The 23,859-nt window shown below is 45.0% G+C and overlaps 1 protein-coding gene across 3 annotated transcripts in view; it reads right to left on the reverse strand.

Moving 5' to 3' along the window:
• LOC109873415 (sodium/potassium/calcium exchanger 3-like) overlaps positions 1 to 23,624 on the reverse strand; it is a 30,237-nt gene extending 6,613 nt beyond the window's left edge. Inside the window, exons 1-10 of one of the 3 annotated variants that reach the window (XM_020465070.2) lie at positions 22,473 to 23,612; positions 14,784 to 14,900; positions 1,947 to 2,023; positions 1,596 to 1,670; positions 1,326 to 1,410; positions 896 to 999; positions 628 to 702; positions 495 to 520; positions 286 to 339; positions 32 to 174 (exon numbers count right to left, since the gene is read on the reverse strand). In XM_020465070.2, coding sequence (XP_020320659.1) covers positions 32 to 174; positions 286 to 339; positions 495 to 520; positions 628 to 702; positions 896 to 999; positions 1,326 to 1,410; positions 1,596 to 1,670; positions 1,947 to 2,023; positions 14,784 to 14,900; positions 22,473 to 22,581 — 865 coding nt within the window. In that variant the 5' untranslated portion in view covers positions 22,582 to 23,612. Of the gene's footprint in view, positions 1 to 31; positions 175 to 285; positions 340 to 494; positions 521 to 627; positions 703 to 895; positions 1,000 to 1,325; positions 1,411 to 1,595; positions 1,671 to 1,946; positions 2,024 to 2,480; positions 3,661 to 14,783; positions 14,901 to 22,472 lie in introns of those variants that run through there. The other 2 variants (XM_031807934.1, XM_031807935.1) reach the window with 2 other exon arrangements.
• Between the last annotated feature and the right edge of the window lie 235 nt (positions 23,625 to 23,859).

Raw genomic sequence — 23,859 nt, forward strand, 5'->3', positions numbered from 1 at the left:
CAGGCAGGCCTGTAATGAGCTCCAGACAGACCTTTCCTGAGCAGCACCATGTTGGTGTTGCAGGTGGGTCCGTCCTCTGCCATCTCCTCATCTCGGTGTCCCTCACTACCCAGGCAACACTGACCCGGACTACCAAAACAACGAGTCACACACCCCAAGAGCTGGGAGTTGAACCTGAAACCACAAAACAGCTTTCACATGAGGAACACAAGCACAATCAGACACTGCTGTACATGCTCAGTGGATTGAGGACTCCTGTGAGATGGGGCTAAGCAGAATACTCACTTCATGATAACAATGTAAACTCCATACATAGTCATTAGAAGCACGGCCTCCCACCTACAATCAGAGAAATACACCGGTCAACTACCACCTAAAACCACTAAACTGCTATTTTATTGTACTTTTACAATTCTGACATAAGTAACATTGAGACTGTTGTCACAAAAGTAAATTATGTGTAGGTTCATTCAAATAATTGGGATAGAACTCACCAGACAACTTTTGCATCAAAGATAACCTACAAAGAGAAAGCTAATGCGTTAAACTAGTATTTAAAAGCATGTATTTAAAAGCATGTGATTGTATGGTCTTCATTTCCCCTCCTCTCTCCTTTGTCTGCCTCACCAGGATGAGAGCCAGCACAGAGAAGATGTAGTAGGTGGAGTCCCTGAACAGAGACCACCACGTTAGAACCACCGTCTGCAGAGGGGAAACAGAGAGAGAGAGAGAGTAAGAGAGATACACTACTAATAGACAAACAACACATAGCTGCCTCCTCATGTTCACTCAGCCAGTGCGTGTATAGGGAAACATGTTTCCATGTACTCATGAGGTCTTCAGCCATAGCCACACTGTTAAGGCCATAAAGGTGTGTAGTGCCAGAGGTCTATACCTGGCCCGCAAAGATGCCACACACACCAATGATGACCAGGATGTTGAAGACCGCTGAGCCCACGATAGTGCCGACCCCCACGTCTCCTTTAGTGATAAACACACCTGCACGAGATAGAGTTGTAGTGACAATTCCATTTTAGAGGATGAAACTAATGGCTATGTCAATTGCCTTCCTATACCTTTGATGTAGACTTAAAGACTATTCATATTGACTCTGCTGACATCTGATGGATATTTGTGGCATTACATGATACGCAAACAAGGTCATTGGGATGGATTGCAAGATCCATAGCAAGATGGTGAAAGACGTGCGTCATATGTATCAGTCAGTGTTGGGCATATGTATAGCGTTCACCGACCCAATTTATTGGCCACTGCTAACACTACTGTTTTAAGAGAAGAGAAATACAGAGGGATTAAGAACTGACCAATGAGAGAGGTGAAGAGCTCTGGGGCTGAGCTTCCTGCAGCCATGAAGGTTGCCCCTGCCACATCCTCACTGAGCTGCAGGTTCTGAGAGGGCCAGAGCAAAGTGGGAACCTTCTCACACAATCATAATACATGATCAAGAAGCACTACGTCTTTGTAGAAAAACGTTTATATTTGGAATGACTCAACTAATAGAGCGTTAAAAAGCAGCATATGGTGCCACCGTCTTCCTGTATTCAAAGTGAAATTGGTGCTGTTGGTTCTCTCACCTCTGATATCTTCTCCAGGGAAGGAACAAAGTAGTCATCACAGACAATAGCAAGAGCGTAGAACATGTAGATAGCCTAAGAGGTACAGTGAGAGACGACAACAGAGACACGGTCCGTAAAGGATTTGATAAGGAAGTGTTTAAGTAATTCAGAGGCCATTCGGGCAGGACGGATATTGATACGAGAGTGTGGTCGGCGGATCAATTCTATTATGAAGTCCCGTCGCATCTGAACAGGCGGCATTGCACGAGGAATGTGGCTGCAAAACTGCGGAATCAGGGTATCGCGGATGTTTTTGTGAGGTGTGTTAAACAGGAATGTTTTCTGCTGGGCGCGTTACAGGACACTCACACACAGCACATGTAACAGCACTGCTCCTCTTTTCAGCTCCTCCTTGGTAAATATATCTTCTGGAAACTCATGGATGGCTGAGGGAGAGAGAGAACAGTAAAACATCACAGTTAGACACAGGTCTTACCGAGAGAGAGAGAGAGATGGAGAGATGGAGGTGGAAAAGGATATTCAACAACAGCAGAGAGGGAAGAAAATCAGAGTCTTGCACTAATGCTGCCCAATGATCAGAACTAGAAAAGTAGAGCACAAACATCAAACTGCCACAATGGTTTGGACACAAGCAGTCGATCACTGGGCAACAAACAGACGCTATATTCCTCACACTGGTAGGAATACCATTCCTTTCCTGTCTCCATCTCATCATCCTCCGTATATTAAAGGACAGGTGCAAAACACAGAATTGGCATAGTAGTCCTTCTGAAAGAATGATTATATATATATATATATATAAATATCACTTCTCCGACTGACACACCACAGCTTAATAACTATGATCTCCTATTGAACTGCTTCCTCCAAGCAGCCACACACCTGCACAGGCTAGCAGATTCTAGACCCCTGGGCCGGGTAGAGAGAGAGGAGCAGAGCACTGAGGAGGAGGTGTGTGGAACAGCTACTTCCTGGTCCTCAGGTGTGAATGAGCGTGTTAATGAGAGCCCAGCTTCCCCTCGTTTCCCCCCGGCGTGATGAGAAGAGGAGAGGAGGCTGCAGCCTGGAGAGCACAATTGCAGCGCTGCTAAATCAGTACTCAGACGCAGGGGAAAATGAACTTTAACGACTGGGGAGCTCAACCCTATTAATAGCGCTGTTGCTCTGAGGCAGCGCTGGGAAGCCTACACAGTCAGTCCCACAATGCAGACTGTCTGACGCCGCACAACACATGCTGCACGACTTATTCCACACCACACGCGTTTTCTATAATGCACATGTTACACATCACGTGGTGGACGACACACGCTACCAAACACACGCTTCATGACACTTTCCACACAACAAAGTACGCACACTGCATGCCATGTCCTGCGCAGTAAACCTACGGCAGCATTCTGAACCGTCTCCCTGTGGATTAAGAGAGCACGCCTCCCATGTGATCAAGGATATTCGATTTTGACCCTTGAATCTGTAGTGTGAACCGGAGAGGACAGGGGGCCATATGGTCTACTCTAGATGGCTGGAAGTTGACAGTATGCTTGGCCATGCCCTTCTATACTGTGTAATCAACATTCTGAATCTGAGACTTAGGGGGTGAGGGTTTCTGTCTCTGGTCGTTTAATATTCCCGCCTCCCAGAGAACTGTGAAGACTGTGAGAAAGGAGATTATTTAATTTCTGGACAGCTGTTGCAGGACCTGTTCACGAAACCATCTCAGTGTAGCATGTCAATTTTCTGTCAGATTATCATAAGAAAGAGTGAGGCAGAATCTCACTAAAGAAGGTGGGTAGACATCTGCATCCTATCAGGGTCAGGACACCTGCGCTCTAGATGTGGTAGTTCTATTATTTCCTGTTTTCGTTATCCTATAGCTGGGATCTGGAGAGCAGGCCAGATCCGGAATCTGCCCCAGGTCCCCAAGATATTTAGCCCCAATACAAAATGCCCCAGTTTCTATGTACAGTGCCTACAGAAAGCATTCACATCCCTTGACTTTTCCACATGAATTTCAAATGGATTAAATTTAGATTTTGTGTCACTGGCCTACACACAATACCCAATCATGTCAAAGTGGAATTATGTTTTTAGAAATGTTTACAAATTAATAGAAAATGAAAATCTGAAATGTCTTGAGTCAATAACTATTCAACCCTGTTGTCATGGCAAGCCTGAATAAGTTCAGGAGTAAAAATGTGCTTAACAAGTCACATAATAAGTTGCATGGACTCACTCTGTGTGCAATAATAGTGTTAAACATGATTTTTGAATGACTACCTCATCTCTGTACCACACACATACAGATAATTGTAAGGTCCCGCAGTCGAGCAGTGAATTTCAAACAGATTCATCCACAAAGACCAGGGAGGTTTTCCAATGCCTCGCAAAGAAGGGCACCTATTGGTAGATTTTGAATACCTCTTTGAGCATGGTGAAGTTATTAATTACACTTTGGATGGTGTATCAATACACCCAGTCACTACAAAGATACAGGCGTCCTTCCTAACTCAGCTGCCGGAGAGGAAGGAAAACACCCAGGGATTTCCCCATGAGGCCAATGGTGACTTTAAAACAGTTACAGAGTTTAATGGCTGTGATAGGAGAACAACATTGTTGTTTTTCCAAAACATGTATCCTGTTTGCAACAAGGCACTAAAGTAAAACTGCAAACAAAATGTGGCAAAGAAATTACATTTATGTCCTTAATACAAAGTGTTGTTTGGGACAAATCCAACAAAACACATCACTGAGTACCACTCTTCATATTTTTAAGCATGGTTGTGGCTGCATCATGTTACTGGTATGCTTGTCAACGGCAAGGACTAGGGAGATTTTTTTTCTTTTTTAGAGAAGCACAGGCAAAAACCTGGTTCAGGTCTGCTTTCCACCAGACAATGGGAGACCTAAAATCTACGGCAAAAAAAAATTTGTTTGAAGAATTTAAAAAAGAATAGCGTGGCAAATATTCTACAATCCAGATGTGCGAAGCTCTTAAGAGACCATAGGTGACTGTAACATGTATTGACTCAGGGGTGTGAATACTTTGAAAATAGATATTTTTGTATTTCATTTTCAATACATTTGCAAATATTTCTAAAAACATGTTTTCACTTTGTCATTATGGGGTATTGAGTGTAGGTGTAGGTGTGTGAGAAAAAATACACTGCTCAAAAAAATAAAGGGAACACTTAAACAACACAATGTAACTCCAAGTCAATCACACTTCTGTGAGATCAAACTGTCCACTTAGGAAGCAACACTGATTGACAATAAATTTCACATGCTGTTGTGCAAATGGAATAGACAACAGGTGGAAATTATAGGCATTTAGCAAGACACCCCCAATAAAGGAGTGGTTCTGCAGGTGGTGACCACAGACCACTTCTCAGTTCCTATGCTTCCTGGCTGATGTTTTGGTCACTTTTGAATGCTGGCGGTGCTTTCACTCTAGTGGTAGCATGAGACGGAGTCTACAACCCACACAAGTGGCTCAGGTAGTGCAGCTCATCCAGGATGGAACATCAATGCGAGCTGTGGCAAGAAGGTTTGATGTGTCTGTCAGCGTAGTGTCCAGAACATGGAGGCGCTACCAGGAGACAGGCCAGTACATCAGGAGACGTGGAGGAGGCCGTAGGAGGGCAACAACCCAGCAGCAGGACCGCTACCTCTGCCTTTGTGCAAGGAGGAGCAGGAGGAGCACTGCCAGAGCCCTGCAAAATGACCTCCAGCAGGCCACAAATGTGCATGTGTATGCTCAAACGGTCAGAAACAGACTCCATGAGGGTGGTATGAGGGCCCGACGTCCACAGGTGGGGGTTGTGCTTACAGCCCAACACCGTGCAGGACGTTTGGCATTTGCCAGAGAACACCAAGAGTGGCAAATTCGCCACTGGCGCCCTGTGCTCTTCACAGATGAAAGCAGGTTCACACTGAGCACGTGACAGACGTGACAGAGTCTGGAGACGCCGTGGAAAACGTTCTGCTGCCTGCACCATCCTCCAGCATGACCGGTTTGGCGGTGGGTCAGTCATGGTGTGGGGTGGCATTTCTTTGGGGGGCCTCACAGCCCTCCATGTGCTTGCCAGAGATAGCCTGACTGCCATTAGGTACCGAGATGAGATCCTCAGACCCCTTGTGAGACCATATGCTGGTGCGGTTGGCCCTGTGTTCCTCCTAATGCAAGACAATGCTAGACCTCATGTGGCTGGAGTGTGTCAGCAGTTCCTGCAAGAGGAAGGCATTGATGCTATGGACTGGCCTGCCCGTTCCCCAGACCTGAATCCAATTGAGCACATCTGGGACATCATGTCTCGCTCCATCCTCCACGTTGCACCACAGACTATCAAGGAGTTGGCGGATGCTTTAGTCCAGGTCTGGGAGGAGATCCCTCAGGAGACCATCCGCCACCTCATCAGGAGCATGCCCAGGTGTTGTAGGGAGGTCATACAGGCACGTGGAGGCCACACACACTACTGAGCCCCATTTTGACTTGTTTTAAGGACATTATATCAAAGTTGGATCAGCCTGTAGTGTGGTTTTCCACTTTAATTTTGAGTGTGACTCCAAATCCAGACCTCCATGGGTTGATACATTTGATTTCCATTGATAATTTGTGTGTGATTTTGTTGTCAGCACATTCAACTATGTAAAGAAAAAAGTATTTAATAAGAATATTTCATTCATTCAGATCTAGGATGTGTTATTTTAGTGTTCCCTTTATTTTTTTGAGCAGTGTATATACTTAATCCATGTTGAATTCAGGCCATAATACAACCAAATGTGGAATAATTCAAGGGGTATGAATACTTTCTGAAGGCACTGTAAATGCAGTCCTGAAACACATGGCTCAGATGAACGTATTGACAAGTTGCTTCGGTGAAAAGCAGTTGCCACGGAAACCCTCTCCCTGGGGGCAACGGGTTGTTGACAGGCGGCAGTGGGAAGCCAATGACGGCTGCGTGAATGGTGAGAAAGGGGGAGGGGAATGTGTGTTTCCCATGGTCTTGGCTTATGAAATATGAAAAAAGAGAAATGACAAGCAGCTCTGGAGCGAAATTTCTAAAAATATTTATCTTTCCTTGCCAAAGCTCAGGAGAGGTTCTTTGAGAGAAAGCCCGAGAGAGAGCATACAAGAGGGTGTTGGCCGGGAATTTTCTTTGTGAGGATGCCTATCCTCTATTCCCATATACCAGGCTTTTGTCACTGCATGCAGCATGGTTTTGCTTATTGACTAGACCAGCTGTAAGCTGATTTGGCTTTCAATTCTGGACAGGACACGGGACATAATCAGCTCTCATGAAGTTGACAGCATTCTGATCACAGATTCAGCGTGTGCCCTTAGCAGTGACAGTGAGTGCTCACGTCAGCCTCAGCCTGCCTGGGGACTGAGTGACTCCATCCACTCTAGCCTTGGGGGAGGCTACAGCAGCATTCACGTGTTGCTCCTCTGGCATCACAGGCTGCCCCAGCCAGCCAGGCACATCTCCCTGCTCTAATTACATCTATCACCTGGTCTCCTATAGATACAATAGATCTCCTTTTATATTCACACTGTCTGAGGCTTGATCTAATTTCATTTCACCGCTGATCCCATCAAGAATCTGGAGAAGGGGTCAAAATGGACATGTGATGTAATCATCCTGTGTGTGTACACCAATGAGCATGCTTGAGTGTGTGTTTAATGCCATATCAGTCCTGATTAAAAGTGAAACCCCTACTAAATGAAACCACTAAAGCTGTGAACAGTTGAGATATCCATTTGAGTCACTCTTGCTGCAGGGGACTCAAATGGACTGCAATTGTGACCAAATGGCAGGCAGAGGGAAGGAGAGAAAGATATGTTATTGATTCTGCAGGGTATCTTGGAGTCAAGCTAAGGTATTGAGTGAAACACAGAAAACGAAAGCAGTCTCACACACCAACAGAAACAGCACCACTACATAGAATAAACCACTGCAACAAACGTTTGCATTTTTTTAATGAAGAATCCAAACATTTGCTTTCATCCATGTAATGAAAATTCAACATGGAAATATTTTTCATTCTTTGATTTTATGACATAGTCAGTCATCTCTTAGAAAGGCAGATAAGAGCAAACCCAAAGGTGGCAAGACAGGTTCGAAACTGGTGTGTCAAAATGTGTAAGTGCCTTTTCTGGGGCCTGTAGTTTTACCTCATTACCTGGTCAGGTAAAACTCTGATTCCAACATTTAAAAAAATATTCACTTGCGGACATGGTGTAGTTTTTAAATGCATTGGGGTTATGCAGGGACTATAGGTTGGCATGCTTTCTCTCTATATGCAGCTATTAAAAAGTTATATTTGGTTATTATGATATTTATTACAAAGCTTTTTAATATAAATTAACAAAGTAAGTCATTACTCTATTCTTTAGAATTGCATTATATTAATAGCTTTCATTTTTGTTTCTAAATAGGACGCTGCCCATAATGGCTACATAATGGCTTCAAAAGAGATATCAACCTGGCTACTGTAGGCTAGCCAAGGAATGCTAAAGCAGGGCTTGACATTAATGCGTGTCCTCTTGTCCCGGACAAGTCATTTAAAAAAAACAGAAATCACAAAACAGAAATCAGAAAATCACACAAAAATCACAATTACTCTGATCAGAATTGGATCAGAGAGGCCAACATTGGAATAATATTCCAATCTATTTTCATGTACATACAAAGCCTACAGGACAAAGAATCAAGCCTTTAGAGGCTAATGTTGATTATCTGGCGTTGAGCCCATATTTATGAAATTAAAAGTCTCATTAAAGTTTGGCTACATTTTATGTCGCGTCCCTCGTGTCAGCATCGGTCTGGACATGAGGCTGTAGCCAGTATGCAAGTCACCTATAAATGTAGGATAATCAACATGAACCTCTAAAGGCTTGATTCTGTCGACATACTCAAAGCACAAATGGCCACAAGTCCGGAGAGTAAAGGACAATGTCTGTTGCGCAACGCATTTTGAAACGAATTGTTTAACCCAATGAGTCCCACCGTATCACCGGCATGTTTTGGAACCCCTTTTAAACATGATGTGTTTGAGTTACAGACTTCTTGTACCATTGGATTCGTCTATTAGTCTTAGAGTGGTGTTTGTGAAGGGGTCCGGGTCCCAGTCTTTTATACAAAAACAGAATAGCTTTTAATAGTTTGTAGCTGAAACTATCAATGAAATGCTGAGACTCTCACGAACACACATGACACTCTCAAGCTACACAAGCGTCGTTAGAAGGTAAGGGATTCTTCTACATAGAATACCATTTGAAATCCCAGGACATAGAGTCTATAATATTGTAATAAGCTCACATAGTTGCCGTCGCAAACGCCACACAGTTGTCACTGACTAGTTGGATATTCCTTTCCCAGTGAGCAAACAATTAAAATGTACAGGATTCATATAAATTCATTTTTATACGCAGGTTTTTGCGTTGGCGGAATGCAACTGTTTATGTCAAAATGTTTTGTGTTCAACTTTAAGCCCTGGTTGTCCTGAAAATAAAAGGGTAAAACCTTTTATTGGGGCTAAATATAAAGGGACATGCAGATCAAGTCAGATAAATGACAAGTAGATTTTTGCTGGGACTCTCGGGAGAGTTGCGGGGTGAAGGTGGGGGGGGGGGGGGGGGGGGGCATAACCGATGTCCACGTCTTCGGCGCCCGGGGAGCAGTGGGTTAACTTGCCCTGACCATATACATGTTGAGGGAATGGGACATCCTTCAATTCGAGCCCTGGGGGGAATTATTTTATAAAGATATACAAAGTAGTTTGTTGTCATTTATTGTAATGTTGTAATATTTTATAGGCTTCCACTACCAATTCTCTATGGTAAAATAGATAATTATATATCTTATTTTGTAAAGTGGTTCCTTACAATGATGTAAAAATTGTTACAGACCATTCTTTTGTGGGCGACAAGTAGAAATAAAAGTGAATGTCAAGCCCTGTAAAGTGTATTTTTGTAGCTTTCTTTTTCCAGAATATTAACATTAGCCATTGCTAGTATGTTCACTATTGAACGTTTACTTTTGTTAATTACTATCCCTAAAATAAATACGCTCTGCGCTTCTTTTTGCTCAGGACAGCTTGCGTGTTGCTGTGTGAACGTAGCTATCGACGTCTGTACTGCTCGAGAAGTTTCGACTCGGGAATGCATAGTGGTGCTTGAATAAACGGCCAATCATATTGCTCAAATACAAACAGCACACCTTTTCTGCGTCGTCTAGTCTTCAATGGTTTTCAATGGTAAGACTACAACACAGCAGATAAATGTTTAACTGGAACGCAAAAATGCGCAGACAAGTTACTGACCCAGTTCTGAACAAAGCCAATCCTGCCATACAAATCCCACCAACACTCAATAACCATCCTTCATCCAACAAAACAGTGGCTGTAATCATTTGAGAAATCCTCAGAAGACCTACAGTGGGAGTGCAATCGATAGACTTCACTCCCTCACGGGTGATTACTCCACCTCTTCAGACACGTAACATGGTACCATCCATCATCTCAAAGAGTCAGAATCAATGTTATGTTGGTGGGCTGGGAAACACAGGACGCTACTGAAGTAAAACAATTAGCCACCACTAATATTCTATCTGAAATCAAATCAATCAAATATAATGTTATTCGTCACATGCTTTGTAAACAACATGTGTAAAATAACATTGAAAGGCTTTCCCAAAAATGCAGAAAGAAAAGAGAGAAATATTTGAAAAGTAATAACACTTTATAATAAAAGTCATAATAAATACACAATGGGTGTTTCTGAAAATGCATTCTACCGTGGCCATATCTTTTCAGCCTCCTGAGGGGGAAGAGGCATTGTCGTGCCCTCTTCACGTGTTGGTGTGTGTGGACCATGATAGATCCTTAGTGATGTGGACACAGAGGAACTTTAATCTCTCGACCCGCTCCACTAAAGCCCCGTCGATGTGAATAGGGGCATGCTCGGCCCTCCTTTTCCTGCAGATCTCGATCAGCTCCATTATCTTGCTGACGTTAAGGGAGAGGTTGTTGTCCTGGCACCACACTGCCAAATCTTCATCGCTGATCAGGCCTAGCACCACAGTGTCGTCAGCAAACTTAATGATGGTGTTGGAGTTGTGCACGGCCAAGCAGTTATGGGTGAACAGGGAATATAGGAGGGGACAAAGCACTCACCCATGAGGGTGCCCCCGTGTTGAGGGTCAGTGTTACAGATGTGTTGTTGCCTATCCTCACCACCAGGGGGTGGCCCATCAGGAAGTCCAGGATCCAGTTGCAAAGGGAGGTGTTCAGTCCCAGGGTCCTTAGCTTTAGTGATAAGCATAGGTGTTCCTCTTGTCCAGGTGGGAGAGGGCAGTGTGGAGTGCAATAGAGATTGCGTTATCTGTGGATTGCATCATCTGTTAGGGCATTATGCAAATCTGAGTGGATCCAGGGTGTCTAGGATGATGGTGTTGATGTGTGCCATGACCATGGCTTCTGGTTGGGATATGTACGTATGGTCACTGTGGAGACATCATTGTTAATGAAGCTGGTGACTAATGTGGTAAACTCCTCAACGTCATCAGATAAATCCTGGAACATATTCCAGTCTGTGCTAGCGAAACAGTCCAGTCGCTTAGCATCCGCTATATCGGACCACTTCCGTATTAAGCGTGTCACTGGTACTTCCTGTTTGAGTTTTTGCTTGTAAGCAGGAATCAGGAGGATAGTTTTGGTCAGATTTGCCAAATGGAGGGTGAGGGAGAGCTTTCTATGCATTTCTGTGAGTAAAGGTGATCTAGAGTTTTGGCTCCTCTAGCTGCACATGTGACATGCTGGTAGAAAGTAGGTAAGACGTATTTCAGTTTCCCTGCATTTAAATCACAGGCCACTAGGAGCGCCGCCTCTGGATCAGCATTTCCTATTTGCTTATGGCCCTATACAGGTCGTTTTGTACTGTCTTAGTGCCAACATTGGTTTGTGGTGGTAAATAGACAGCCACAAAAATAGATGACAATTCTCTTGGTAAATAGTATAGTCAACAATAGTCATGAGATAATTTAACTCAGGTGAGCAGAACCTCGAGACTTCCTTAATATTTGTCACGTCCTGACCTTAGTTCCTTTTTTATGTCTCTATTTTAGTTTGGTCAGGGCGTGAGTTGGGGTGGGCATTCTATGTTTTGTTCTGTGTGTTATATGTCTAGGTGTTTGGCCTGGTATGGTTCCCAATCAGAGGCAGCTGTCGATCGTTGTCTCTGATTGAGAACCATACTTAGGCAGCCTGTTTTCCCACTATGGGTTGTGGGTAGTTGTTTTCTGTGTCTGTGTTTTTCCATACAGAACCGTTTCGGTTTTCATTTATTTATCTTGTTCTTTTGTATTTCAGTGTTCAGTTATATTTCATTAAAATATGGACACTTACCACACTGCGCATTGGTCTGATCTTTCATACTCCTCGTCAGAGGAAGAAGAAAAACATTACAATATTAGAGATCGCTCACCAGCTTTTATTTGCGAACATAGTTTTGTCAGGGTGCTCGCCGTCGGCGTCTTTTCCTTTTCCGTGGCTCGGGGACCAGGGCCTGGCCCGGGGTGAGCAGTATGTCCTGCGCCGCCGACTCGCTGAAGTAGAAATCTTCATTTAAAGGGAGGTTAGTGACCACTGTTCTAATGTACAGAATATTTTTTTGGTCAAAGGAAGAGATGGCTGAAACCTTTATGTACAAAACAAATTATGATCAGCTCAAAAAACCTATCAAAATAGCAGAATTGGTCAGGAACCCATAAAACAGCAGATATCCATTGCAGCGTCATTCTACATAAATGTAGACGGTATATATGAGCCATATACTGAAAAGTTGTTTTATGTTCAAACACACAAAGATCTGTCTGTGAGTATGAGTCTGACCTCCATCCTTAACCTCTGATCTTTAAATTACCATCAGAAACCAATGTGAACCCAGAGAGGACAAGGGTTCTAGAGAGACGGGAGGGAGTGATGGAAAGCTAAGAATATTTCCCCCAATTCCCAAAGACCAGACAAAAAGAAAACTACTCCCATGTTTAATGGTTGCATTAATAGCCATTTGCTTTATTTGACAGCCATAATACATTACTCCCCTGACAAAACTCAGATTCTCTTTCTGCCAGATTCTCTTTTTCAGTCAACCACTAAAATATATCTGTGGAAAAATCATCCTCAAACGTCTGGCTCTGTTGTTTGCCAAAACCAACAAACGTATGCATAAAAAAACACATGAGCGATCGTTATCGACACTTGTAAAAATCCACGAGCTTATCTTCTCCTGCTGGTTTATTTTTAGCTCGTTGTGGTTGTTAATTCTGTCTCGGCACTTTGAATGCTTGAAAGACAGAATTTTCTGGGTTTCAACATTTAGCATTCAGTTGCTTAGCAACGCTGGCCTCAAAGGGTTGACGACGGAAGGCAGACGTTGCCGTCTCGGTCTTGTTAAGCAGGGGGGATGGAGAGCGAGACCTCCTTTACGCTATCCCAAAGATAATATTCCTTGAGTTCCGAGCTGGCCGTTTGATCCCACTATGGATTATGTAATTATTACCAGTAACAGTAAGCAGGGGCTGACATGCAGATAAAGAGGAGTAGCCTGCCCTGAGCCTGTATTATAAAGGAGTAGCCTGCCCTGAGCCTGTATTATAAAGGAGTAGCCTAGTGCAGCCCACCTGATCAGTTTCTCATACTTGCCCACATCCTTACCAAAATAAATGTAGTTTTGAAACTGTAGTAAAAGTGCAGTAACTGCAGTCGACTGTGGTATACTGCCAGTAACTGCAATTACACTGAACTTACTGTAGTGAAAACAACTGTTCTTTTGGACACAGTATTAGCAGCATAATGCAGTTATACTGCAGTGTACTGCAGTTATATTGCACTCTGACTGCAATCTTTTTTCTTAAGGGCAGATCCATCAGCCTCTTGTTTTACAACCTGTATTTACTTTATACAGGGGTGCAACTTTCATGTCCCCCCCCACACACATTCTGAAGTTGCATTTTTGCCCCCCCAATATCATTGGAATGTGATACAAACAAGACAATGGTGTGCTTTAGGACCATGCGGAAGACTCCGAGCGGTCGGGTAGGCTGTTCGGAGTGTTTATCTGACCAAAAAAAGTATAATAATAATTTATGTCCCGCCCACTTCTAAAACCAAAGCTGCGTCCCTGACTTTATCACCCCATCTATATGGGAGATGTGTCGTTGTCAAAGATACCGAGGTCTGTTTGTAACAGAAAGACAACACATCTGGTGCTTGATATACTGGTGTAGTAGGTACACATCTTGCATTAATGGCTCTCCTTTGCCAAGCGTAAAAATATAATGATTGTGGCAGCCTGGCAGGTGTCCTCAGGGACATAGTAGTATCCAATGCAGTTCATTATTTTTCATGCTGCAGATTGAAGTCAAAGCACTGTGTGTTGCTCAGTCCTGTTGTCCTGCTGCAGAGCTCTCCTCCCAAGCTGTCTTCCCCCCCCATGTCCTCCACTGTGTTTACTAACGGTTTATCTATTGCCTTAGATTCTTCCATTGCACAAGTCTGGCATGGTGCTCTAACCCCTCCAGACAGAACCTTTCCTCTGGCCCGGCAGCCAAGTTTGAGACACAGTTTACAGAGCAGAGATTCCTGACAACCACTGCACTGCAGCCTCGGCCCACATGACCTTTTCAGTTAACCCGCAGAGGAGAGGGAGAGCCAGGGTTCACCAGCACACACACACAGACTCCACTGCCTACCCCAAACACGCATAAACATAAACACACACTCAGTCACATCTACACAGCTAAGACACACTTGGAGCCCCCTCAAGTGTCCCACAAAGTTTGGAAAATAAATCTTTAGCCGAGAGACTGTTTGTGCATCACGTGTGGCTTCAGGACTTGTAGGGCTCCTATGGAATCTCATTAATAATTGAATGCATAGTGGAGCACTATTAAGTTGCTCTGTATAAGAGCATCTGCTAAATGACTAAACATGTCATGTAAAATGAGTACAAAGAGACTATTGAGTTTGAAGGTGGTCTGCATCAGTTGTAATTCTCGGGGGAAATCTAAATCTGTGTGCCAGAGGACATGGCTGGGAACATAAACTTTTGGCTAGCAGGGAGGTCAGTTAGCATCAGCGGCAAGGTGGAAGTGAGAAAGATTTGGGGCTGAGAGGCGGACTCACCTGGTCTAGAAAGGTCCAGGGTCTGGTTATCTTCTGTCCACTCTTCCTGCATCAGCCTGCGTCTGGAACGGACTGGAACGCCATCCTCTCCAGAATGAGACCCGGATGACTCCGGCTCTGTTGAAATAGAAGACATTTGGCTTGTAATTTGAGTATTGTGTTGCACTGAGGCTCCTCAAAAGACTGATCAAAAGACACTGTTGGACACAACATTCCAAGGCTTGTGTTCTAATGCAGATCCGACAGAAGATGAAGAGAAATTTGGACACCTTATTATGGAGGCTGGAGAAAGAAACCGGAGCGGGTCAACAGAGGAGATCATGTAATCTTTTATGAGTGAACGCTCATAAACCATTCATCTCTGTAATCGCTTCACGGTGTAAATCCCTGTTCTATATCCCTCTGCTGATAGCCAATCTCTGTATTTGGGCTTCAGCTTTGCACCACTATATAAGGAAGGGCAGCATCCACAGTGAGGATCTCCACTGCTACACTACATGATCTATTTGATTGGACCTTTATTTAACTTTATGTGGACACCTGCTCGTCAAACATCTCATTCCAAAATCATGGGCATTAAAATGGAGTTGGTCCCCCCCTTTGCTGCTTTCCACTAGATGTTGGAACATTGCTGCGGGGACTTGCTTCCATTCAGCCACAAGAGCTAGAGAGGTTGGGCACTGATGTTGGGCGATTAGGCCTGGTTCGCAGTTGGTATTCCAATTCATCCAAAAGGTGTTTGATGGGGTGGAGGTCAGGGCTCTGTGCAGGCCAGTCAATTTCTTCCACACCGATCTCGACAAACAATTTCTGTATGGACCTCGCTTTGTGCACGGGGGGCATTGTCATGCTGAAACAAGGAAGGGCCTTCCCTAACATTTTGCTACAAAATTGGAATCATCTAGAATGTCATTGTATGCTGTAGCCTTAAGATTTATCTTCACTGGAACTAAGGGGCCTAGCCCAAACCATGAAAATCAGCCCCAGACCATTACTCCTCCTCCACCAAACTTTACAGTTGGCACTGTGCATTCGGGCAGGTAGCGTTTTCCTGGCATCCGCCGAACCCAGACTTGTCTGTCGAACTGCCAGATGGTGAAGTGTGATTAATCACTCCAGAGAACAAGCTCTCTGCCAGGGTCCAATGGCAGAGAGCTTTACACCACTCCAGCCGACGCTTGGCATTGTGCATGGTGATCTTAGGCTTGTGTGCGGCTGCTCGGCCATGGAAACCCATGTCATGAAGCTCCCAACAAACAGTTATTGTGCCGACGTTGCTTCCAGAGGCAGTTTGGAACAGAGTAGTGACTGTTGCGCACTATGCGCTTCAGCATTCGGCGGTCCCGTTCTGTGAGCTGGTGTTACCTACCACTTCGCGGCTGAGCTGCTGTTGCTCCTAGAGTTTTCCACTTCACAATAACAGCACTTACAGTTGACTGGGGAAGCTCTAGCAGAGCAGAAATCTGACAAACTGACTTGTTGGAAAGGTGGCATCCTAAACAGGAACAGGTCATTCTACTGCCAATGTTTGTCTATGGAGCTGTGTGCTAGATTTTATACACCTGTCAGCAATGGCTATGGCTGAAATAGCCGAATCCACTCATTTGAAGGGGTGTCCACATACTTAAAAAAAAAATATATATATAGTGTATATCTAAGTGATTGTCTCCTATGGAAACACATAGAGGTAGCCACTACCAACTACTCTCCAGAGCCGAGCAGAGCCAGCCAATGGGGGCCATTACCCTTGGTTGTTACGAGACTGCTTGTTCTCTCTCTGTGTCCAGTCTGTTTCATGATCACTGTCCGCTTTGTTTTACATTACAGTCCAATCAACGTGTTTCACAAGCTCTTTGCTCTAGGCCTGAGCATGGGGGTGTGGCAGCTTTCATGTGGAGGCGTCAAGAGGAGCCTGGGTAATGTGAAATTCTAAAATGGGCCCGTCACAGATGGCGCCGCTGCCGCCATCATTATTACACTCTCACAGCACGACCACACATCACAGAACACGGGGCTTTAATCCAAACCCAGACTGAGACCACAAAACACAGGGTTTTAACCCAGACCCAGACTGAGACCACAAAACACAGGGTTTTAACCCAGACTGAGATCACACGTCACAGAACACAGGGCTTTAACCCAGACTGAAATCACACATCACAGAACACAGGGCTTTAACCCAGACCCAGACTGAGACCACAGAACACAGGGCTTTAACCCAGACTGAGATCACACATCACAGAACACAGGGCTTTAACCCAGACCCAGACTGAGACCACAGAACACAGGGCGTTAACCCAGACTGAGACTACACATCACAGAACACAGGGCTTTAACCCAGACTGAGACTAAGACCACAGAACACAGGGCTTTAACCCAGACTCAGACTGAGACCACAGAACACAGGGCTTTAACGCAGACTGAGACTACACATCACAGAACACAGGGCTTTAACCCAGACTGAGACTGAGACTAAGACCACAGAACACAGGGCTTTAACCCAGACTGAGACCACAGAACACAGGGCTTTAACCCAGACTGAGACCACAGAACACAGGGCTTTAACCCAGACTGAGACCACAGAACACAGGGCTTTAACCCAGACTGAGACCACAGAACACAGGGCTTTAACCCAGACTGAGACCACAGAACACAGAACACAGGGCCTTAACCCAGACTGAGTCCACAGAACACAGGGCTTTAACCCAGACTGAGACCACACATCACAGAACACAGGGCTTTAACCCAGACTGAGATCACACTCTGATCTAAGTAGAGTCTCTTTGAGACACTTTGTCACATCAGGTCATGTCCTTTTGAGGAGGGATGATTGTGGGGTTCAGATATGAGTACATCCTTCCCTCACTCCTTGGGATGAGCTGTCTGCTGCATTGTAGGCATTGGTGCTATGGTCCATCTCGTACTAGACTGGAATCCGCAATAAATTAAACAGCCTTCAAAAACAACTGGGAAGGGAATACCTAGTCAGTTCCACAACTGAACGCATTCAACCAAAATGTGTCTTCTGCATTTAACCCAACCCCTCTAAATCAGAGGGGTGCAGAGGGCTGCCTTAATCAACATCACAGCACCCAGTTGTTGATGGGGCAGATTTTTCCACCTTGCCGTCTCAGGGATTTGAACCAGCAACCTTTCGGTTACTGGCCCAAAGCTCTTAATCGCTAGGCTACCTGCCACCCTTTTTTATTTTACCCTTATTTTACCAGGTAGGTTGACTGAAAACACATTGTTATTTACAGCAACGACCTAGGGAATAGTTACAGGGGAGAGGAGGGGGAATGAATGAACCAATTGGAAGCTTGGGATGATTATGTGTCAATGGTGGTATGAGGGCCAGATTGTTATGAAGGCCAGATTGGTATGAGGGCCAGATTGGTATGAGGGCCAGATTGGTATGAAGGCCATGGTGGTATGAGGGCCAGATTGGTATGAGGGCCAGATTGGTATGAGGGCCAGATTGGTATGAGGGCCATGGTGGTATGAGGGCCAGATTGGTATGAGGGCCATGGTGGTGTGAGGGCCAGATTGGTATGAGGGTCATGGTGGTGTGAGGGCCAGATTGGTATGAAGGCCATGGTGGTATAAGGGCCAGATTGGTGTGAAAGCCATGGTGGTATGAGGGCCAGAATGGTATGACGGCCATGGTGGTATGGGGGCCAGATTGGTACGAGGGCCATGGTGGTATGGGGGCCAGATTGGTACGAGGGCCATGGTGGTATGAGGGCCAGATTGGTCTGAAGGCCATGGTGGTATGAGGGCCAGATTGGTATGAGGACCAGATTGGTATGAAGGCCATGGTGGTATGAGGGCCAGATCGGTGTGAAGGCCATGGTGGTATGAGGGCCAGATTGGTATGAAGGCCATGGTGGTATGAGGGCCAGATTGGTATGAGGGCCATGGTGGTGTGAGGACCAGATTGGTATGAAGGCCATGGTGGTGTGAAGGCCATGGTGGTATGAGGGCCATGGTGGTATGAGGGCCAGATTGGTATGAAGGCCATGGTGGTATGAGGGCCATGGTGGTATGAGGGCCAGATTGGTATGAAGGTCATGGTGGTATGAGGGCCAGATTGGTATGAAGGTCATGGTGGTATGAGGGCCAGATTGGTATGAAGGCCATGGTGGTATGAGGGCCATGGTGGTATGAGGGCCATGGTGGTATGAGGGCCAGATTGGTATGAAGGTCATGGTGGTATGAGGGCCAGATTGGTATGAAGGTCATGGTGGTATGAGGGCCAGATTGGTATGAAGGCCATGGTGGTATGAGGGCCATGGTGGTATGAGGGCCAGATTGGTATGAAGGTCATGGTGGTATGAGGGCCAGATTGGTATGAAGGTCATGGTGGTATGAGGGCCAGATTGGTATGACGGCCATGGTGGTATGAGGGCCAGATTGGTATGAAGGCCATGGTGGTATGAGGGCCAGATTGGTATGAAGGCCATGGTGGTATGAGGGCCAGATTGGTATGAAGGTCATGGTGGTATGAGGGCCAGATTGGTATGAAGGCCATGGTGGTATGAGGGCCAGATTGGTATGAAGGCCATGGTGGTATGAGGGCCAGATTGGTATGAAGGTCATGGTGGTATGAGGGCCAGATTGGTATGAAGGTCATGGTGGTATGAGGGCCAGATTGGTATGAAGGCCATGGTGGTATGAGGGCAATGGTGGTATGAGGGCCAGATTGGTATGAAGGTCATGGTGGTATGAGGGCCAGATTGGTATGAAGGTCATGGTGGTATGAGGGCCAGATTGGTATGAAGGTCATGGTGGTATGAGGGCCAGATTGGTATGAAGGTCATGGTGGTATGAGGGCCAGATTGGTATGAAGGCCAGATTGGTATGAAGGTCATGGTGGTATGAGGGCCAGATTGGTATGAAGGTCATGGTGGTATGAGGGCCAGATTGGTATGAAGGTCATGGTGGTATGAGGGCCAGGACACGGGGTCAACACCCCTACTCTTACTATAAAGTACCATGGGACCTTCACTGACCACAGAGCGTTAGGACACCCATTTATTGTCCTATCCGAAAGACAGCATCCTTCACAGGGCAATATCCCCAATCACTGCCCTGGGGCATTTTAATATTTTCCAATGCCCTACCACTAGAATGATACTGTGTGATGAATATGCCAAATGAATGCATTTATAGAGTAATACAAATATGTTACCATTAGAAAGATACATTAAGTAATTACTCATTGTATTTCCCAAGATTAGACATATTAACGAAGCTATGGGGTAAATAACATGACGACAGTTATAAGATAGTGAAGGTATAAATAGTGGGGAAAACTGAAGAATACTTCAACAGATATGACAGCTATTAAAGCCGAATATTAACAGTATCAGAACACTGGTTGTCAGAACGTTGGTGTCATTTTTTATTTAACTAGACAAGTCAGTTAAGAACAAATTCTTATTTACAATGACGGTCTACCAAAAGGCAAAAGGCCTCCTACGGGGACGGAGGCTGGGAGTACAAATAAAAAATATAGGACAAAACACACATCACGACAAGAAAGACAACACAACACTTCATAAAGAGAGACCTAAGACAACAACATAGCATGGCAGCAACACATGACAACACAGCATGGTAGCAACACAACATGACAACAACATGGTAGCAACACGACATGGCAACAACATGGTAGCAACACAACACGGCAACAACATGGTAGCAGCACAAAACATGGCACAAACATTATTGGACACAGACAACAGCACAAAGGGCAAGAAGGTAGAGACAACAATACATCACACAAAGCAGCCACAACTGTCAGTAAGAGTGTCCATGATTGAGTCTTTGAATGAAGAGACTGAGATAAAACGGTCCAGTTTGAGTGTTTGTTGCAACTCGTTCCAGTCGCTAGCTGCAGCGAACTGAAAAGAGGAGCGACCCAGGGATGTGTGTGCTTTGGGGACCTTTAACAGAATGTGACTGGCAGAACGGGTGTTGTATGTGGAGGATGAGGGCTGCAGTAGATATCTCAGATAGGGGGGAGTGAGACCTAAGAGGGTTTTATAAATAAGCATCAACCAGTGGGTCTTGTGACGGGTTTACAGAGATGACCAGTTTACAGAAGAGTATAGAGTGCAGTGATGTGTCCTATAACGAGCATTGGTGGCAAATCTGATGGCCGAATGGTAAAGAACATCTAGCCGCTCGAGAGCACCCTTACCTGCCGATCTATAAATTACGTCTCCGTAGTCTAGCATGGGTAGGATGGTCATCTGAATCAGGGTTAGTTTGGCAGCTGGGTTGAAAGAGGAGCGATTACAATAGAGGAAACCAAGTCTACATTTAACTTTAGCCTGCAGCTTTGATATGTGCTGAGAGAAGGACAGTGTACCATCTAGCCATACTCCCAAGTACTTGTATGAGGTGACTACCTCAAGTTCTAAACCCGAAGAGGTAGTAATCACACCTGTGGGGAGAGGGGCATTCTTCTTACCAAACCACATGACCTTTGTTTTGGAGGTGTTCAGAACAAGGTTAAGGGTAGAGAAAGCTTGTTGGAGACTAAGAAAGCTTTGTTGTAGAGCATTTAACACAAAATCCAGGAAGGGGCCAGCTGAGTATAAGACTGCATCATCTTCATATAACTGGATGAGAGAGCTTCGTACTGCCTGAGCTATGTTGTCGATGTAAATTGAGAAGAGCGTGGAGCGTGGGACATAGCTATGAAAATCATTACTTTAACTCGTACTCTCTCGACCTCCAAATCACGGGACCGGCCCACACAATCTCACGCATGTACACACGCACACCTCATGATTGAATGCTTTAGCCTGATCCTCGGTTGCTTCCTAGCTGAATATGTGAATCCATCCTCCAAGAGGAAACCGTAGACCCAGCTCTGTAGAGAATAAGGCCCCTATAGGGTGAATGTTGACCATATGATGTTCATACAAAGGATATGAATAATTGCATCCCAATGTCCTCTTCTGTTCATACACGCATCCTTTAGCACAGTTTACATGCATATCCCTTTTCTGACTGCAGTGCAATTTCCGCCATCTGTCTTCAGTGTTACTTAATGCAGTGCTTGATGGAGACGTATTCTCTGAGTTCCCTCGGGTGATTCTCTGCGGTTCTGTGCAGGTTATTGGCCGAGAGTATGCCAGGTTGGGGCAGGGAAAGGGGGATGCCTAGTCAGTTGTACAACTGAATGCATTCAACTGAAATGTGTCTTCCGCAATTAACCCAACCCCTCTGAATCAGAGAGGTGATGCTGAAAGTATGCTCCCAATGTGAAGCAGGTGTCACACTCAAGGTGCTAATATTGGGGGAGGGGACAGGGGAGGGGATCCTCCAATCTGTTGGTTACAAATCTCTCTCTTTCATCCCATACAGCCTTTTATCAATATGGTTACATAATGATCTCCTCCAAGAAATGAGGTAATCAGACATATTTAAGTGAGGGCAGTATTTAATTGAGTATTTAATGAATGAAGAATGTGGCACAGAATGAGTTGACTGACAGATGCCTTTCCCCCCTTAGGTAGCCTACTATAATTAAATCTTTGACATGAAAATGTGCTAAAATTCTAAAAATAAGTTTAAAATGTGTTATACTAAAAACACCCCAAAACACACAAGGAATATTAACACATTGACATTCTGCAAAATTGCCCTCATCATTAATCCTTGTGAACAACTCACCTATCACGTGCGCGAACTGTGAGAGCCAAATGACCGCGAGAAGCCCAACTCCACAGCAGCAGAACCGCTGGAACGGCCGCGGTCTCCCAGTCTGTACTGCCGTCTTCATTCCGGAGTCGGTCCCTCACCGGTCAAAACATATCTGTTTGCGATCAGGTCGGTTTCCACTTTCGCGACAAGCAGCTTGCACTAGGCTACACTTTCCCCTACAACAACTTGAATGTCAAATTAGCGGATTGTGTAAACCAGGGCTAAACCCTCGCAGACTGTGCTCAATTTGGATTACAATATTGTATTATGCCAAGGCGCACCGTGACATCCATGCCTTGAGATCACACAAGATTACAAATGGGGAGTGGGTGGGTGTAGAAGTAACGACAGAAACTTACAGCATTCAGATCGGTAGATAGATTGAAAGGTCGGTGACAGCAGAAGCAGGTTTAAACCAAAGAGTTGAGGCGGTGGCAAACGACTGGCTCTGAAGTCGTGTCCGTCGTCGTGTTGTGCGCTCCGTTAAAAGTGGGAACCACTAGGCGGCGACATGCAATACATAGAGCAACAAAACAACATAGAAAACAGTGCTCTAGACGATTTTTCAAAGGCAAGTCGATGTCCTCAAGCAACCAGTGTGACAATTTGACACCTGAACATAGTGGAAGGAATTCTTCATCAGCTCTGGATGTATAATAGACACTAGTAGACTTACTAATGTACTACTGTAGTCAAACAAGAAAAGTGATGTGGTTTGCGAAGTGTAAAATTGGCCCGGGTTAAAAAATTTCACAGACATTATATCTGAACAGGAGAGAGGCCGTTTCTTCCCTCTCCACACACACGTGCTCATCCAGAGACAGACACCAGTGCATGCTGTCTATGTTTACAGAACATCGAGGAGTACAACCTGCATTAAGTCCTTGAGCTACGGTATGTCTGGCACACGTTTTCCTCTGGCCCCTAGTGAAGATTCTGCCCGCTGCTCCAACCCCAAATAAAGACATAAAGCCACGGTATTGTTGTCGTCAGCCCTTCTCCAGGTGTCAGGCCAGGGAAGATAAAGAGCCTCACCGCGGCTGGTGTTTAGGAAAGCTTTCCAGGGGACACAGTTCAGGGAGGTGTTTGTGTTATGTTGTCTCGACTTGTTATGGACCATGCTTGTGTGGAACGAGACTGGAAACATGTGTTTGCCTTTTCTGTATACTGTATGCACTCAGGAAGACATTTAGCACAGTCCTACACAGGGCTCGGTGTTCTGTAGTGTTTAGTGTGTGCATGTGCATGTGCATGCATATGCACGAGGAGAGTGTGCATGCACATGCACATGCACTATATAGTAAATTCCTGAGGAGTTCCGTTAAATAAACTTTTCCATTTCTTTATTTACTCATGT

The sequence above is a fragment of the Oncorhynchus kisutch genome, linkage group LG28, assembly GCF_002021735.2.
Source record: "Oncorhynchus kisutch isolate 150728-3 linkage group LG28, Okis_V2, whole genome shotgun sequence".
Classification (NCBI taxonomy): Eukaryota; Metazoa; Chordata; class Actinopteri; order Salmoniformes; family Salmonidae; genus Oncorhynchus; species Oncorhynchus kisutch.